Source organism: Lissotriton helveticus, chromosome 6, assembly GCF_964261635.1.
Source record: "Lissotriton helveticus chromosome 6, aLisHel1.1, whole genome shotgun sequence".
NCBI classification, from domain to species: Eukaryota; Metazoa; Chordata; class Amphibia; order Caudata; family Salamandridae; genus Lissotriton; species Lissotriton helveticus.
The window spans coordinates 1,263,913,441-1,263,932,762 of NC_136067.1; the positions used below are offsets into that span (position 1 = coordinate 1,263,913,441).

Below are 19,322 nucleotides of genomic sequence, written 5' to 3' on the forward strand. Positions count from 1 at the left end.
GATTTTTACCCCCCCCCAGTGTTGTCATCCCACTTAAAGCCCTGGAAGACGTGATATCGGTCACCGTTGAGATGCAGTAGTAACCCCTCCACCGAAATTTAAATCAGGCAATTGGTGAGTTATGTGGCAGCTGCTGGGATCAGCCTGCAGGTTACACCTTAAAAGTGATTTAATTTTTTATGAGTAATAACTTCGGGTATTGTTGGGCTTGTTAACAAACAGCACACCTGTCCTGACGTGCTGTGTGCTGAGTCACGAAACGCTGGGCTCTGTATAATGTACACACGTTAGCTAGCTACATATGTGCATAGTACTGTGTTGCTGTGTGTGTTTCGCATGCTTCCTGATATTATTGTGTGTGATGCGCCTCGTTACCCACACTTGCTGTGCCGATCTCGCGCTTATGCAGGGAGCACCGAGCTGCAGGTGGGCGGGCCCACGTTCCTGCCTGGGCGGGGGCGGAGGGCAGGGCAGACACAGGCAAGTAACATATCATGTGCATGCTTTCGTGCTCTGGGCAAAGTGCTTCCCCGGAGGAACCCGCAGACCCCGTGTCACACTTTCGAAAGGAGGCGAGAGAGCGGCCTCTCGTCTGAGGAGGAGGGGGGCGGATCCAGGCATCTGCTCATGTGCGGGGGCAGACCAGCTGTGTGGACGGGGCTCCGAAAAGTGCCGATCGGGAGGCGCTGCTGGTTTTCGTGGGGGGTGTAGGATTTCAAACAACCCCGGGGCTATTGATCTCTATCGATAGAGGACCCCTGCCGGACTGTTCCCTTCTCCGCCCGCTGAAGAGGGGTCGGAGAATGACCCTCCACATCTGGTTGGCTGACACATAGCACAGCAGCAGCATGTAAGTTACAACTTTCACTACTTTTCGTTTCTCCATTCATGCTGAGAGCGAGCCCTGACTGCTGTGCAGGACTGCGGAAACGGCCACAAAGGACTCTTCCTTCGAAGAGAGTCAGATGCACTGATGCAAACTTGGATTGATATGAAAAGATCTGCAGATTTTACATAGATACGTGTAAGTTCTGTAGATCTATCTATCCGTCCCTCCATCTGCTTACCTATCTAGCTGCTCCCCCATCCGTCTCTCTGCATGTCTGCCTGCCTGCCTTCTTAACTTATGCCTGCCTACCAGTCAGCATGTCTGCCTGTCTATCTATCTTCCCGACTGCTTGGGGCCTGTGCATCCATAGATCTGACTGTTTGTTATTTGTGTGTATTTCTGTCTTTGTATGTGTTTGTTTTCAGTCTGTTGTCTATTTGTATAGCTACATGCCTATCAGGGCTCTATCTATCTATCTATCTATCTATCTATCTATCTATCTATCTATCTATCTACTATCTATCTATCTATCTATCTATCTATCTATCTATCTATCTATCTATCTATCTATCTATCTATCTATATATCTATCTATATATCTATCTACTTTGCATCCATGTATCTGCCTGTTATTTTTGTGGATTTCTGTCTTCGTATGTGTTTGCTGTCTGTCTGTTGCCTATTTGTATAGCTAACTGCTTATCAGTGCATCTATCTAACTGGTGCCTTTTCATCCATGTATCTGCCTATTTGTGTGCATTTCTGTCTTTGTATGTGTTTGTTTTCTGTGTTTGTTTTCTGTCTGTTGTCTATTTGTAGATCTATCTATCTATCTATCTATCTATCTATCTATCTATCTATCTATCTATCTATCTATCTATCTATCTATCTATCTATCTATCTATCTATCTATCTATCTATCTATCTATCTATCTATCTATCTATCTATCTATCTATCTATCTATCTATCTATCTATCTATCTATCTATCTATCTATTCGCTCCTCGATCTGTCTCTCTGCCCATGGTTCTGTTTTACACATATCACATATGTTTTTGCAGCAATGCGTGTGCGCTGTGCGTCTGTCTATACGTTTTTTGCCTGATTGTATGTCAGTCAGACGGTCACCTCTATCCATGTCAGTCGGTTTACGCGTTTATCTGTCTTTATCAATCCTTGTTATGCCCTTTCCTTCATTGTGCGTGTGCCTCAGTCTGGATATATCTCTCTCTGCCCATTTATCTGTCAGTCTGCGCATATGTCACCCTGCCTCTGCTAGGTTCCGTCTTTATACATAGCATAGGGCACTTGTGGGGTGTTTTTTACTCAAAGCGTGACAACAGGCAGACTAAGGTCACAGCTGGTGCACTGCTGGGGGCAGGAGAGCGTTGAACACATTCTGTGGCTTAAAGCAGCGACCAAGACGCGTTTCTTGCTCGGCGCAGAACAGGTATGACTTGTGCTGCGCCATCCGGCTCTGGGGCCGCCAATTAAACACCTCAGGAGAAACGCGCGCTCGGGGCATCTGTCTGCGCACCGGGACGGACGGATCCAGACCAAATATTGGTTTTTGGACAGGGTGGCTGAAGGTAGAATTATTCTTGGAACGGCTCGGCGGGGCCCCTGCTGAAGAAAAACAGAACAATCTTCTTATGGGGTGTTTGTATTATTTTTAATTTATCCAGGGCATGCCTGAAGGAAATTTCCAAATAAAATATTTAAAAACACAGTTTCTGGTTAGGAAAGCTGATTTATTAAGAGCAAGCTGACATTCACTACGAAACACACATATCCGGAAAAAAAAGGAGAATTCACTTAAGTGTTCTCAATAATTTAATTAGAAGAAAACAGCTGCTCGGAACATTTCGTGCCATCGAGTTGGGGTCGAGTTTTGCTTCAGACAATGTCACTCTTCACCAATATAAAAACAACCCATAAGAGTGTTTACATATGACCCTTGATGCACCAGGACATGGGTACTCTCAAATATTTTCTCAGGGGCCAAAGAGTTTGGTCTGTGATGTGACCAAGGGCCATATTGATACCAGCAGGGTGGTGGCAGTGTGGTGGGGGAGGGGGGGGAGGAGGGAGGGGGTCGGGTTAGAGGTCGGGAGCATGGGCGATTGGCAGTAAGGTGGGTGTTGGGAAGTGAAGCATATACATCTAGTGAAACCAGAAAACATGGGATTAATCCCGGCTTCCCCACTTAACCAAATTGTGTGATCCTAGGCAATTTCTTTATGTCAGTTTCCCCAAAATTTTTCTTCATTGTCATGTATCAGAGGCCCGCTAAATACATGAATTCAGGATGTGCGCTGTACAAAAACTCCTGTGTTTTATTTAATAAACTATAATATTCTTCATGTATAATAGGAACCCAGGGCATCCAAAGAGCAGCTGCGGCCTGTGCAGGTAAAAACGGTGGGGCCGGGTGAGGGCGGATTTTGACAGACGACGACGAGGGAAAATTAATTATTTAATATCCCCTTGTGGTTGTCTGTCGAATCCCTCCCTAGCTCGGCCCCACCGCTCTTACCTGCACGGGCCGCGGTTGTCAAAGAGAGCAGATTACAACCGATTTGCATCTTAGTTCACTATTGGCATTGTTGTCATGGTGGGGGAACAAATGAATGCTTATAAATTCATGTTGAAAACTATCTCTTTAAAAAAAAATACTTTCTAATGCACTGATAATCTGATGTACTATGGTGAAATGGTTCTGCATGTTAATTAACCACACTTTTGGAATTCTGAAGAGACTTTAGCATCATTTCAAAATGTTGCTGCAAGATGTTTTTAAAAAGGAAGGTGATCCTAAAGTTAAGAGGTGCAGGTTACCCTAATCACTTCCAGTCCTTTAATTGACTTTTATACAAATACTTTTCTGTTAATTTAACTTTTTTAAATAATAGTGCTTAATCAAGTAAGCAGCAGCACAGTGCTGCTGTTGACCAGGGGGCCACATATGAAGAACAGCAGGGCCGCATGCGGCCCTCAGGCCGTACTTTGAGTATTACAGCTAAGAAAATCACACAATTGTGCACTTCACTCTTTACTAACTAAATGGATTTTTCAAAGTCAGAACAACACAATCTAAGATTATTGTATATAGTACATTCTCGAAGCTTCATTTAGAAAGGAGCCTTTCAGACTTAATAATGACTTACACCAGTATAAAGGAGTAAATTATGCATGCATAAGTAACACCACAATCACAGTGATCAAAGAATAGTTGTGAGTCAGTAAAATAACAAGTGCAGCTTGCCCACATGCATATCTAACTCAAGTGTTCTTAAGTTGTGTAAAAGGAGTAGAAAGTTACATTTGGTGTATATGTCGTGCACACCACATTTTGGTGTAACTTTTAGAGTATTTACAAACATTTTTATGTGCATTTCTTACATTTATATCTAGACTTACACCAGGAAGGTCCAGACATAGCATAAGAAAGTATGGCAAAGATCACCAATCAGTGCAGTTCTAACAGGTGGGATTGAAGTGGAGGGAGAAAGGACGAATTACAGAAACAGATTTTTGAGTGAGAAGAGAATAAGTAAATGACAATTGTGTTCAATTTCTGAACTGACCTTTTTTACTCAATGCATGAAATAAGCAAATTTGGAACTAGAAAATAGACCTATGCTTGTTTTTGTAACAGATACCATATACTTAATAGGAAAGCTGTAATGTAAGAAGATAAGTAACTTAAAAGAGTAAATGGTTAGTTTTAGTTTAATAAACTGGATGAATGCAAGAAAGTAGGTTTCAGAGTGTTTGTGTGTGTAATATCTACGATGACCTTTCCTTCTTTAGGGTTACAGTCCCCACGGAATATGGTGCAATTGTTGTTTTTAGAGGAGTAACTGAAACCTCATTTGGATGTCTTATTTCGATGCTAAAAATAGACAGTTGACGTTTTCCTAACAGTAGATCTGATACCATGACATATATATATATATATATATATATATATATATATTTACATATCTTATTTTTTTCCCAGGCTTGCTGAGTATAATATGCTATTTACTATCCATTGTTGAGCGGGAGGGGGGACAAGACTCTTGAGAGGTGGAGCCTAACTTGAGTCGGTTATGATGTTGTTTCGTCACGTGTAGAAGTTATAAATAAAAGCATTTAACTAGAAACAGAGCACGAAGGGTTAAATCTGTGCAATGATATAAACACTGGTTCAATAGACCTTCTAAGTTTGGGCCCATTTGTTTTAATCTGCAAAAAGATAGTAGTCTGATACTGGTGAGGCAATAATCCAAGATTTCTCAAATTATCTACAATCTTCTCCTATGTTCTTCTCCCAGTGTCCAGATTTATAATTCCAGACCTGACCCCTTGTGTAGTCTTTTGAAACAGTTTACAGCAGCGCTTTTTACTTCTCTACGTCTCGCTGCCTACTGGTTGGAACCCTCCTTTTTACGTTTCTCCCATTCCCTACACATTTTAGGCACTGGTGTTATGATTACTCTTTACACTCACTCCAGTCTCATTGCGCTTTGAAGGGTCCCTCGGCGGCTTTCTCGCTTTATGCAGTCTCCTCATCCCTTTCTGGTGTTGTTCCACCACCTCCTAGTTTTCTATTTCCACAGTTCCAAAGTGCTGTGAAGTGGCAGGAAAGGGATATAGCAGTACATTCCTAAACATGTCTGAGTAGAATGTCAGTTAAGGTTTCTTACAAAGTAAAGTAAAGTAAAGTCCACATTTGTAAAGCGCACAATCACCCGTAAGGGTCTCTAGGCGCTGGGGGGCCGTCGGGAAGATTAAGCGAGCTATTGCCCAGAGTCACATGGTGCTGGGCTGACCTGCCGCCGGAGCCGGGGATCGAATCGTGGTCCCCAGATTACAGCGTCAGTCGCCCTGGCCGCGGCGCCACACCTCTTCCACAGTATGAACGATGGCTGTTCCAGACATCGGTACTGGCCAACCTTAGCCTATCCTTGTTTTCTGAGTGTCCAAGATAGCTTCTCACAAGAAAAGGTCACATGTTCAGAATTGCTTTATGGCAAGGGGCAAAGTGGGCAATTGCCCAAGCTTTCACCTTCCAAGGGGACCATGGGAAAGTTAAGTTTCTCTCTTTGACCTCTATTTCTATTTTTCGATCTAAACCTCTCCCCTTCTCTGCCCATCACTACCTCTGCATCTCTACTCTATATACTACTACAATACAATCTTTGATTTACATGGTTTCTAACAGTGCAATGCCATCTTAATGAGGTTTGCAGTCCTGGGTCAGACATATTTGAACACTTTTTGTGTGACCCTGTTAAAGTTCAACATATAATTTAGCATGATTTGGCATCCCGAGGGCCCGAGTTATCCGGAAATGGGTAATAAAATTAAAAACTTGCTGCGTAGAGGTGCCCCCAAAGTATGTCGGGCCCGGGGTCCCTCAAATCCTTAACATAACCCTGCACAAAACTCAAAGATTGTATTGTATTGTTATATGTATTGCTTTTTCCATTCCCCGTGCAGCCGATAGTAGAGTGCCCATATGTTACTCCTCGACGCTGAAAAAAGTATTTCCTTGTTTTCACTTTCCCAAAGGATCACTTTCTTCCCACCCTTTTGCTCTGGATAAATGGACGAGCCCTCCACAAGAAACCCCGGGGACAATTCTGTTTAGGCGCGCGGGCCTCGCCAGGCTGAGGCAATGACGCTGCGCGTGCTAGACGGCTCTCGCTTCGTACGTACCCAGAGTGCCTGCGCGTGCGACGTCTCCGCCTTCCGCACGAGGAACAGCGTGTTTCATTTTTGTACCGCTCTAACAAAAGCAGCGCGTCAGCAGCTGAGCTTTCAGCGCAGACGCCGGCCCCAGTCTTCCTGTGTAGGTTTTCAGAGCAGTGCATCGTTTATTCCAAGTTCAGACCCTCATGGGGAATGACTTGGTTTTATATTCTTGTTTACATGTGCTCCAGGGCTTCTTCGTATGGGGCGTAGCTATCGTTAGAGCAGCAGGTACAGTGGCACCAGGGCATGGGCGTTGGAAGTAAAGGTGAGGAGGGTGCTGGGACGCCCCAAAAATAACCACGCTGGAGTTCAGAAGGTGAATGAGCAATACTTTTCATGTTTTTGTTTATCTTGTCACGTTTGCTGCACATTCCGTGACACAGGAGAGGTCAAATGTCAGGCTTTGTCATCTGACAAGTTGGTGATAATTTGGAAACTGGAATTTACTTTTATTTCTCTGAGTACAAAGAGAGAGGGGTTTTGTAAAAGTGATATAGGTGACAATGTTGCTGGGGTACAGGACGTGTGACAGGCAAGGCTGTAGGATGTCGGTTCTTTTCTAAAACACAACAACATTTAAATGCCTTTATATGAGCTATACCCATATTTAATAACACACCAGCAATTAGGAAAGCAAAAATTAAGCACATTTTAATAGGATCAATATAAATCAACACACTTTGCCTGATGATGCACAAATGACAGTGGCTCTTGGTGACACATGAAAATGGCGGGTGAGTGAAGTGAATATTTTGACAGGCCCTGTGAGAAACCACCAATGTCTTTAGGCTTAATACCAAAGCTTTATTTGTTTTTTTGTGTGGCACTTGGAGTTTTCACAGTCCTTATGAGTTCAGAGATGTAACATTAATGGCAGCACTCCCACTCTGAAAATTATTCCAGCACCCCTTCACCAGGGTGCAGGCGATCAGTGCACCCAATCATGAATGTTTAAATGATGAACCAGTGAGAACTTTAATTGATTTACAAGAACAGCTGACTTTTGGCCATTGAGTAATTGTGAGGTCTACTGTGATTATACTCGCTTTTATTTGAGGAACTCCAACCTTGATCAGTATGAAATATTCAAACGTCATATGAATTACATAAACTAATGCAAATTCGATTCCTGTGTCCTTTCAGTGTTAAAGGTTGGTGGAACTCGGCCACATGTGTACTGTGACAATTGACTATGCAGCCTAGCCTCTGTTATACTGAAAGAATCACTTGAACATTTGTGGTTAAAGTGCCAACAGCTTGACCAAGTGCGTCTATGTACGTTTTCTAGTAAATTTTTTGACAATTTTAATGTGTTCAATCCTATGGACGAATGTATTCTTAATTGCGCGGTTACTTTTTTAAATTAAAATTCTAACCAGTCAGTAGGAAAAGAACATATTTTATTTCTAAATGTTTTTTTTTTTTTAGAAATTTCAAATCAACATAAATATGAGTGAATGAATGTTATTTGCTATCCAAAAGCAGAAGGGGACAATGTTACGTGCTTGCATTAGGGCTATATTTCATGAACAACAATGCCTCTGACACCATGAATAACACTCTTTCTTTTTACCCCAAGAGTCCCTTTTATTGACTTTGGGCTTTTAAACAAATAATTTTTCCATTACTTATCTTTTTTTTATATTGGTATTCGACTTTTAAAATGTACATGTGGTTTCCGTCTGTGACCTCAACATCAACTGTGTCTCTAGTTTTCTTCGCTGCACCCAACACTGTGTCGTTTTTAGATCAGGGGTTTGGTAGTGCAGCTTTCAAACAAATATGTTGCTAACAATATATGAGGAGTGGGCTTTGGGTCTGCCCCTTTGAGCCTCTGCCTTTCCACCATACGCTAAATCAACCATTGCAGTGAGTCTTTATTAATCATACCTTAGCTCGGCCCTGTGGAGTATTCATCTATTTCTTAATGCTATTATTGGCTGTTTTGTTGTATCCTTCTGTCTGTACTCAGTTGCTTAAATTGCACGACATGAGGGACTTGTTTACAACTTTAGCCTTCTCTGTCCATTCCTGCTGGCTCCCTCATGCATGTCTCGGTCTGACATGCTGAGGCTGCCAGCATTAGCACATTAAACCCAGACCTATTGACTTTGCTACTGCTTGTTTTTTCTTTTTTTAGTGCCCCTCCTGCTCATGATCTCTTCTATTGGTTTGAGGAAGAGAACAGGTGTAACCACAGTAAATGGGAGCAGGGTGTGCGGCCACAGGTTCAGACCGCTACCCACAAATGAAGTTACCGTTTTTCGTGACTCTTCGCCTCCATGTTGCTGTCTTCATCTTTTTTCCTTGTCTGTTTTTTCCTTGTCTGTCTATTTTGTTTTTTAAAATTTGATATGGGGAGACCCTGAAACCTTCCTTCGTTCTCACGCCTGTATTCCTTATTTATGCTTATTCTGCGATCGGAGGTGGTCTGATGAGGAGGTGGTGATGTATTCACCAGAGGCCATGTGCTGGGAGTGAAACATCTGCAATCCCACTGCTGCACACAGAGTCCTGTGGCAGCTGAACACTTACTGCACTGTTTTGACAGTAAACAAAGCAACAAAGCAATTATCAAACTGAAACACCTCATATATAATTGTATGAATACATTAATACTATGAATAAAAACAATAATATAGTTCGAATCACGATAGAAACTTGTGATGGCAGAGTGCTTTGAAATGTGTCTCTGTTAATTAAATGGTTTCCTTTCACCCTCATTTGTTTGAAGATGTTTGTTGCTGTTGTGAACTGATCCACAAAATACTCACGCGAGTCAGATGAATGAAGATTCTCCACACAAAACTGAAGATTCACCTAACTGATGTTTCAAAGACTGCAGCATATTACAAAAGTACTGAAACCATAGTCCATCAAAGTCAATGTTGTGAAAGTAAAAGCTATTCAGGCAGACAAAGCACTACTTTTTTTTTGTAGAGTTTTATATAGCGCGAACTAGACCCGAACCGAATCAGGTATCAGAGCGCTTTACATAGCACAAGTTACGTTTTACATGAGGACACACACTTTCATTTTTAGGCACGGGGAGATTAAAGGGCACATGCATCAACCTATTTAGGAAGTGCAAACGGTGCAAATCGGTAAATTCGGCCGTTTGCACTTCCTAAATACGTTTTTGGGATGCATCAAACACTTTTTCAACATTCGCATTTTTTTGCATTTCTAAAAAATGCAAATGCATTTAAGGAATCGCATTTGTGCGATTCCTTAAATGCAATGCATCAATTTAAAAAAAATGCGAATTTTGAAATTGGAAGTGCAAATTAACACGAGGTTGACCCTCGTGTTAATTTGCGAAAATCTTTCAAAATGTAAAAAAATGCATTTTTTACACTGTCATGTTACAGACACACATGTCCTTAGGACATGTGTGTTTGAAACATGCACTTTCAAATACATTTCAGGGGTGCAGGGGGGGGTCCTTTGGACCCCCCCTGCACCCTTGGAATCCATCAACAAATTGCGAATTCGTAAATGCCTTCCCATTGACTCCTATGGGCCTTTCGGCCCGTAGGAATCAATGGGAATTGCGAAAAAGCAGTTAGGAATTCGGTATTTATTTGCGATTCGGTAAAAATTGCGATTTTTACCAAATCACAAATAAATACCGAAAAAAATGATGCATAGCATTTTGCAATTCTTAATTTGCGATTCGGTAATTTTCGCAAATTAAGAAATGCAAAATGTAAGAATGATGCATGTGCCCCTAAGTGATTTGGCCAGAATCACAGGAGGTTTTTGGCGTCGTTACCGAGACTCGAACCCAGATCCCCAGGTCCGAGGTCGAGCGCCTTAGCCGTTAGGCCAACTCCTCTACCTTGTGGTTAATGGGAGGATTAGGGAATTCTTGAGCCTGTTTCTTTTTAGTTTTATTTAGCGCGAACTCGACCTGAAGGTATCAGAGCGCTATACATGAGCATCAGTTGCCTTACAAACGGACTCATTCATTTTGGTTAGGCACAGGGAGATTAAAGGAATTGCTCAGAATCACAAGAAGTTGAACATCCCTGCTGAGACTCGAGCCCAGTTCCCCAGCTTCAAGGTTGACTGTATGCTTGACAGCTGTCGTCTCAGTGGTGGTGCCACCCCCTTCCACTTTCTCGCCTGCGTGGTAATAATTCAGACCACACAAGCTAAGGAAGAATAAAGACCACAGATTGAATGCTAAGGTTCAATTTACAAGCAAATTAACTCAAAGCCCTTGCACCCGTCTCCAAGGATAATTGCTGAAAATCAGCAGCATGAAACTTAATGTGTAACTGCTGTGGAAACATAGACTTTCAACATGGTAGTCATCATCTTCTAGTGATCTCTAACTTACATCTTCCAAGCTAATTGTTAATTATTGGTGGCCTTTGGTTGACTCCTACCATTCACTCCTTCCAGTTGGATGACAATGTTTGGATCCTCTGCACACTGTTTGTGATTGACGGAACATCTACTGTTGCTATTCTCAGCGGTATTATACCTTACTCATGAACCTTCAATACTTTTGACCTTTGTTTACCACCTACCATTTAGTTGTCCACTTCTGTCACCTTCAAATTAGAATCCACTTCCAACCTTCTCAGCGTCCATTTGTTCAAGCTCAATGGCCACCTTTGATACTACATTCATTCTTCCTTGCAGGCTGCATATCCGCTTTCGGATTCTCTATCCATTGATTACCTCCATTTAACGCCCACTTCTGGTTCCACACCACATTCAACCTGCCAAGTCTACACCCACTTCCTATGCCCTAAAGCATCTGTTCTGTGAGGTCGTAGTTAGCTTCCTGTACATCTAGCAGTTACCTTTTCACCCTTGGTGGCTAATCACTTTTTGTATCATATTCACTCATTTAGGGTGGATGACCGCTATCAATGTCTCCATGCACTCATTACTTCTGAGTTCAGCATCACTTCTGGGTGCCTCACTCACTTGCATTTCTAAGTGCTTACTTCAATTCAGGGATAAATCCTTCCAGATCAAGGTTTTTTCCTATCTAGAGTATTTGCTTCAGAGTCATAGATAATCACCATCCTCCCAAAGGGAGCTTTGATCATTTGTGGCAGCTCCTTTGATACTAAGGGGCTGATTACGAGTCTGCGGGTGGCCGGCTGTGGAGTTTGGTGGTTTGGGAGCGATGTGCCAGTGTGGCGTCCCGCTCCCACACCGCCAAACTCATAATCAATCCCAAAGTTTGGTGCACCATTGCATTCTGTCTGTGGCCAGTCATTGTGACCTCTGTTTAGCACTAGACAGAGCGTAGAAGCGCCTTCCATTTTTTCTTGCGGACAGTGCTGCCTTTCTGTCGAGAATGGCATTGTTTCGTCATGCCCTGCAACATCAACAAACAGAGGGTGTTGCTGTTGCAGGGGCATGGTGAAACAGAGGGTGCACCTGGAGATGGAAAGGTGGGTGAGAATCACTGTATGGAGGTGAAAATTTAAATAGGACTCCCATATTCTCGCGGGCAGGTCCAGCCCTTCCAAGAACTTCCTGCTCTGTGCTACAAAGGAGGAGGGAAGCGACAGAAAGAAACCACACTCAGGTCCCTCGAAGAGTCAAAAGGGGGACCTCGCTCTCAAAGGTACAGCTGGGGGTTGTTCTCTTTACAGGAGCAACCCAATAAGGCTTCAGGCCCGCTAAACCCCAGTCCCCGGCGACGGGAAAATGGTACACAAAACATTTTACATTTTGGCATAGATTAAACTTTTTAAAACCATCTTTATTACAATTGTATAAATAACAATCAAGCAGTCTACTTTGCAATGACTAGAAGCACTGGTTCACCACATTCTCTGTTAATAAAATAGGCTTAACAACAAAAACTGTTATCATGCACATTAACTACAAAGTAGATTTATGTTAGAAGAAAAGACTGTCACTCTTCGTAAATTATATTCCTGCCTGTACTCAATTAAGGATAAGTCAATGAACAGCATAAAAGTAAACAACAACATTAAACTATCTTTACCAATACTGAGAGGCAGACTAATATTGCAGGGGCGTAACGCAGAAGACCTCTGCAGGGGTGCAGAGCAGCGGGGCTCCCAACCCTTCAAGCTGCCCCCAAACCTTCTTGGGGCCCCCATTCAGTCCAATGCTAATGTATATCTGTGAGAAATGGGGTACTCAGAGGCCCCTTATTACATGCTGCAGGGGCGACCAATCATTTTACATCAAGCCATTCTAATATTGGTAGGGTTGAGGTTGGTAGACATCATTTGTTAGCTCTATCAGGGAGATGACTTAGTCACTACGACAACTAAGTAAGAGTTAGTAAGAAAGATGGTGGATTAGGGTTAGAGGTGTGTGAGATTCGGGGCCCAGCTGCCAAGAAATCTAGTAAGTGGTATGTGTCACTAAATACATTAGATCTGGGCCGGTGTCCCCATCAGGATGAAGAAATATAAGAAGCTGGAGGTCTCAAAAGGATATAAGCGCTCCTGTTACTGCATCAGTGTATTGTCTTTGGGTCCTTCTTTCACATTTATCAACATGTTGCCCCAGTTGTTGGAGATCAGGGGCCTTAGCATTCCAATGACTTCGGCCATGTGGAAGGCGTTGCTTTTGGCCTCTGACTCGGCACCACGCCAATACTGTGAGAGGTATGGACGCCTTCTACCTCATAGTGACTGCTTGTTTGTCAATCAGTGAGGTGAGATCCAAAAAAGGTGGGCAGCTACCCTATCTTTGTTTCCTTTTTGTATAGCCCCAAAACGTAGACCTCCCAGCTATTTAAGTCTGCTACCGCAGTAGTAGCTATAAGCCTGCTCAAAGCTTCAGACCAGTGGGCCGCTATTGAAGGGCAGTTCCATAACATGGGCTGGAGGTCTTCTGAATCTGTAGCACAGCGAGGACAGGAAGCGCTCATGTTAGGAAAAAGTTTGAGGCGATAGGTAGGTTCTGTGTAGATCATTTAATTGTATATATTTAAACTTAACTTTGGACGAGATCGTGTGTGGATACACAGTTGTTAGGACCCTTTTCCGATCATGGAATGCTGTCCCTCCTTTGAACTCTCATGTGTTGCGCAAGGACTGCAGTAATGTTGCTCTAGAGTCTATGTCATTGGAATGCTTTATACAACCAACTGATTAGCCTCCTACAAGTACCAATCACAAATAAGTCTTGGACTCAAGAGTAAGCTGCAGGTTCATCATCATTAATGTACCATTTGACCCAAAAGTCACAGACGAGGACACCATGTGTCAGGAACTGTCCCCTGTGTATTATGAACTGCTCCCTAAGTAAGACAAAGGAGGGACGTTGTCCACCTAGAAATAGATTTACCGGTGTGGTGATACCTGCGTCCTGCCAATACTTCACCTCACCACCTGTAAGGCAGTCAAGGTTCTTAGGAAAACCAAGCAAAGGAATGACCAGGCCATAGGGCGTGACATCATTCTTTGGTGATAAGCAATAGATGTAACTTAGGTGCTGCTATGACAAATACATTGTAATAGGAATAGAGAGGGCAAATGGGGTTTTCTATTAAAGTACCCGCTTCTGCCCATTCACAGGCAAAAATATTGCACAGAGGCAGGCAAGCAAAGCATGGGCGGGCCTCGCTCAGACTGAATGTTAGGCTGTGGCTTTCCTATTGGGAGACAAGAAACAGCTGGGAAAAGCATCCCAAGCGCTGCACCCTACCCCCATACAGTTTTTAAATTAAAAAAAACACGATAAACCGGACAGCTGAGCGCACAAAAAGCAAAAAAAACCTTTTCTGCTGCATGTGTCTGCAGCTGAGCTGAGCTGCAATTGCTCATGTGTGTCACTAAGTACCTGTAATTTGGAGCAAATTCCTGCAGGACGTCAGAGTCCTCTTTGTTTTGCTAATCAATGTAATTGACGTCGTCGAGATACTGAACCGCTCCCTTTTTAACCTGTGCTTGCTAAATCACCAGAATAGTCTCCTGCCTTCCCCTATATATAACTTTGTAAATTTTTCAAGAAAGGCATGGTGATTTTTTGTGCCCATATTGCATCACATTGAATTAACATAAGGTACTTGTATGTACTGAACATAAGGCCAGAGGTACTAAGGTTCCGGTTTCATTGCATAAATAGTGACTCCGTAGGAATTGCTATTTAAGAAATACAAAAGGATATGTACAAAATTTGCGATTCTCTAATAGCGATTCCTACAGATCAGGAATCGCTATTAGAGAATTGCAAATATGAAATGCCATTGCATTCCCGCCTGTCGGAGAAATAGGAAATGGTTTGCATTTCCCAAATTGCGATTTCATAATAGGAAATCGCAATTTAAGAAATGCAAAGCCAATAGTACCGCTGGAGGCCCCCCGAATATCCTAGTGCACATATAAAGTCATATATGCCCTAGGGGCATATGCGTGCTTCATGTCACAATAAAAAAAAGTATTTGTAATAAAATAATTTATTTTGCACTTGGTTACCATCGACTTGAAGTCGATAATTGCATTTCCTAAATGCCCAATTAGCATTTAGGAAATGCTTTGTACATTTGCTTTAGGAATCGCAAATAGCTAATCCCTATTTGCGATTCCGAGATTGCAATTTGTGATTTCTACCATGTAAATTGCGACCGTTTTTAGCCCTTTGTACATCTGAAAAGGCCTATTAGCACTTCTTAACGGTCTGAAATAGTAATTTGGACAGTTAAGAAATGCTAAATGGCTTTGTACATCTGGGCCATAGTGTACTACTTGAGGTAATGAAATAACCTACTGGTGATAAAAGAAAGAAGAAAGGGGATTTTCATCCAATGTCTGAATGTACAGCCTGTAACCAGAGAAAGTGGGTTCAAATCGACTTCCCACTTGATCAAATTGTGGGATCTTTCATAAGGCCCTTTACTTTGCTGTACCACACGTTGATTGGGTATCAATTCTTTGGCACCCTTAAAGAAATACAGTTCAGAAAACGCAGTTTAGAAAATCACGACTCATATATTATTAATCGAAAATATAGATGGTCCGCTAATGTTAACATTGTTGATGATATATAGGTTGCGCCAAAACTTTGTTCACTCACGGCAGCGTAGCCAGGGTTATGTGGGTGGGAAAAAGTTTATATTTAAAAACTATTACTTTTAAAACATGTCAATGTAGTAATGTATTCGAATTTAGTACAATGAAACAGACAGTCTAAAAGATAACTATTTTTCAATTTGAAAGAGTCTTTATAAAATAGCTACATGATGTTTGATGCATCATTTACAAGCCAAATGTTTTGATGGCTCGGCTTATGATTGTCTGTTTGAGCTTAGCCAGAGAGCTGTCTTTACTCCCCCTCTTAATTTACTGGCTTGTCCACTTCAGATGTTCACTATAGTATTCAGAGGTGGGTAAGACAAGGAAGGCCTGAGCCTGTCTTGAGTCAAATGCCTGACTCTAGTTCGCCTTATCCCATGTGGATTAGCTCCAAAATAGAGCCAGGACAAGCTCCCCATAATAATGCAGTTTTTTAAACGCACAATCCGTTAGGGGGGGGGGGGGCATGGCGGGGCAGATGAACGAATAATGGTCAGGTCCCATCGAACTAAAAGCATAAAAGGTAAATAAATATCTTTTCATGACCATCTGCGTTTCACAGATGCACTTCACATATGTCGTGTGTGTGTTTGTGCGTGTGTGTGCTCATTTATAAAATATATGACAGAGTTGTAGATAGTAAATCTGTAGTTAGGGGTACGTCAAAGTTTTCACAGAAAAATATTTTTTGTGTTCTTAAATTTGGCAGAGTTAAATTAATCTGCATAAAGCTTTTTTAAAAAGTTCATTCACTTTGGGTTTGGCATGGCAAGTTTTAATACACATCCAGTGGGGGGCAAAAAAGGGGGTGGAGAAAAAGGGACTTTTTCCATTCTAACTCCCATAGCCTCATTTGCTCTCCACAATTGGGAGAAACCCCTGAATGGAATTACACCAAACACGACATGAAAGTAGAACTTTACTCACGGGGGGAGAGGGGGGCGGGGGCTGAAGCCTTTGCTTGCTTTGGTGTAAATCGGTGGAAGGCCATGCGTATCATGGGTTGACCGCCCGCAGAATGTTGGTTGCAAGGCCTGTTCATCAGCTAGACTGTGCTGTCAAACCCACAATATGATTAAAAGCAGCGTTCCCACAAAGGCATAGCCCTTCAACCAACATCTCTGCTGCGCACTGGCTACCTGTGGCAAGTTGGGCACAGATGTTTGGGTGCAGAGTCTGGGCTTTGGCTAGGCCTTACATGCAAACCCTCTAAGCCAGAGGTCTTCAAACTTTTGATGCGGAGACCCCCTTGTAAAACCTTTTTAGGCGTAAGGACCCCATTCCGACAAAAGTTTCTAGAAACTGGTACTCCTCATCATCAACAACTATCGACAACCATAAATGCGCCTGTTAGACCTCATCACATCCATCCATCCATCATTCATCCACCCACACTTTCACACATCCATCCATCCATCCTTCATCCATCCACCCTTTCATCCTTCCATCCATCCTTTATCCATCCACCCTTTCATCCTTCCATCCATCCATCCTTTACCCATCCACCCACCCATCCACCCATCATTCATCCACCCACCTTTTCACACATCCATCATTCATCCATGCAACCTTTTATCCATCCATACATCTATCCTTCATCCATCCACCCTTTCATCCTTTCATCCTTCCATCCATACATCCATCCTTCATCCATCCACCCTTTCATCCATACATCCATCCTTCATCCACCCACCCTTTCATCCATCCACCCATCCACCCATCATTCATCCCCCCACCTTTTCACACATCCATCCATGCATCATTCATCCATGCAACCTTTTATCCATCCGTACATCCATCCTTCATCCATCCACCCTTTCATCCTTCCATCCATACATACATCCTTCATCCATCCATCCTTTCATTCATCCATCCATCCTTATCCGTCCACCCTTTCATCCTTCCATCCATACATCCTTCATCCATCCACCCTTTCATCCATCCATTCACCCATCATTCCTCCACCCACCTTTTCACACATCCATCCATCCATCATTCATCCATGCAACCTTTTATCCATCCATACATCCATCCTTCATCCATATACCCTTTCATCCTTCCATCCATCCATACATCCTTCATCCACCCACCCTTTCATCCATCCATCCTTCATCTATACACTCTTTCATCCATCCATCCACTCATCATTCATCCACCCACCTTTTCACACATCCATCCATCCTTCATCCATCCACCCTTTCATCCTTACATCCATCCATCCTTCATCCGTCCATCCTTCCATCCATACATCCATCCACCCTTTCATCCTTCCATCCCTACATTCATCCTTCATCCATCCACCCTTTCATCCATCCATCCACCCATCATTCATCCACCCACCCTTTCTGTGCCTCTCTCATGGGGGGGGGGGGTCTGTATCTCTCTGCGTCTTCTTCCTTCTTCCTCTCTCATGGGAGGGCATCTCTGTGCCTCCCTACTGGGGGTGGGCGGGGGGGCGGCCGGCTGTAACAACATCTCACCATGAAGAACAGACTCTCAGGCACATTTCTCCCGCACAGGCTCTAGGTATGAGGGTTCCTGGGACTTGAACCAATGATTTATTGGACGTGTCGGAGGGAGGGGAGAGGACCTTTCATGTGCTTTACTGGCGGGACCCACAGCTCCAGGCCACCTTTTCACACATCCATCCATCCATCATTCATCCATGCAACCTTTTATCCATCCATACATCCATCCTTCATCCATATACCCTTTCATCCTTCCATCCATCCATACATCCTTCATCCACCCACCCTTTCATCCATCCATCCTTCATCTATACACTCTTTCATCCATCCATCCACTCATCATTCATCCACCCACCTTTTCACACATCCATCCATCCTTCATCCATCCACCCTTTCATCCTTACATCCATCCATCCTTCATCCGTCCATCCTTCCATCCATACATCCATCCACCCTTTCATCCTTCCATCCCTACATTCATCCTTCATCCATCCACCCTTTCATCCATCCATCCACCCATCATTCATCCACCCACCTTTTCTGTGCCTCTCTCATGGGGGGGGGGGTCTGTATCTCTCTGCGTCTTCTTCCTTCTTCCTCTCTCATGGGAGGGCATCTCTGTGCCTCCCTACTGGGGGTGGGGGGGGGGGGCGGCCGGCTGTAACAACATCTCACCATGAAGAACAGACTCTCAGGCACATTTCTCCCGCACAGGCTCTAGGTATGAGGGTTCCTGGGACTTGAACCAATGATTTATTGGACGTGTCGGAGGGAGGGGAGAGGACCTTTCATGTGCTTTACTGGCGGGACCCACAGCTCCAGGCGCGCAATGCCCATTGAACTCAAAGGGCTACAGCCTCCTCCCCCAGTCACTCTCCCCTGCCCCCCAGGTCCCCCCCCTCGTGTATGTGAACCCCAGGCCCGGACTGGCCATAGCGGGCACCGGGCAATCCCCCGGTGCGCCGCAAGGGTGGGTGCCGGTTTTGAGCCCCTGAAGGCCGATTTTGTGACAGGGCCGTTTTTGCAGCATAGCTGCAAAATCGGCCCTGCAACAAAATCGGCCGAAAACCGGCCCTAGCAAAGCGCTTGGCGGCACCACCAACCCCCCGAGTGGGGAGGCGAGGCCGGCCGAGCACTTTGCCTGAAACAGCTTCAGGGACACACACAAAGCCACACCGGAGTACTTCACAGGTCTTTAAAAGACCTTTTACTTGTTAATGAGGCTTTGATGTTTTTCACCCCTCGGTGTGAATT

At 43.6% G+C, this 19,322-nt stretch overlaps 1 protein-coding gene across 5 annotated transcripts in view; it reads left to right on the forward strand.

Annotated features, from left to right (window-relative positions):
• Window positions 1-403: 403 nt before the first annotated feature.
• Window positions 404-19,322, forward strand: part of ADGRG6 (adhesion G protein-coupled receptor G6) — a 634,122-nt gene continuing 615,203 nt past the window's right edge. The window contains exon 1 of one of the 5 annotated variants that reach the window (XM_078648991.1): window positions 404-850. In XM_078648991.1, the coding sequence (XP_078505117.1) occupies window positions 849-850 (2 nt within the window). In that variant the 5' untranslated portion in view covers window positions 404-848. Of the gene's footprint in view, window positions 851-2,215; window positions 2,280-19,322 lie in introns of those variants that run through there. The other 4 variants (XM_078648988.1, XM_078648990.1, XM_078648993.1 and 1 more) reach the window with 4 other exon arrangements.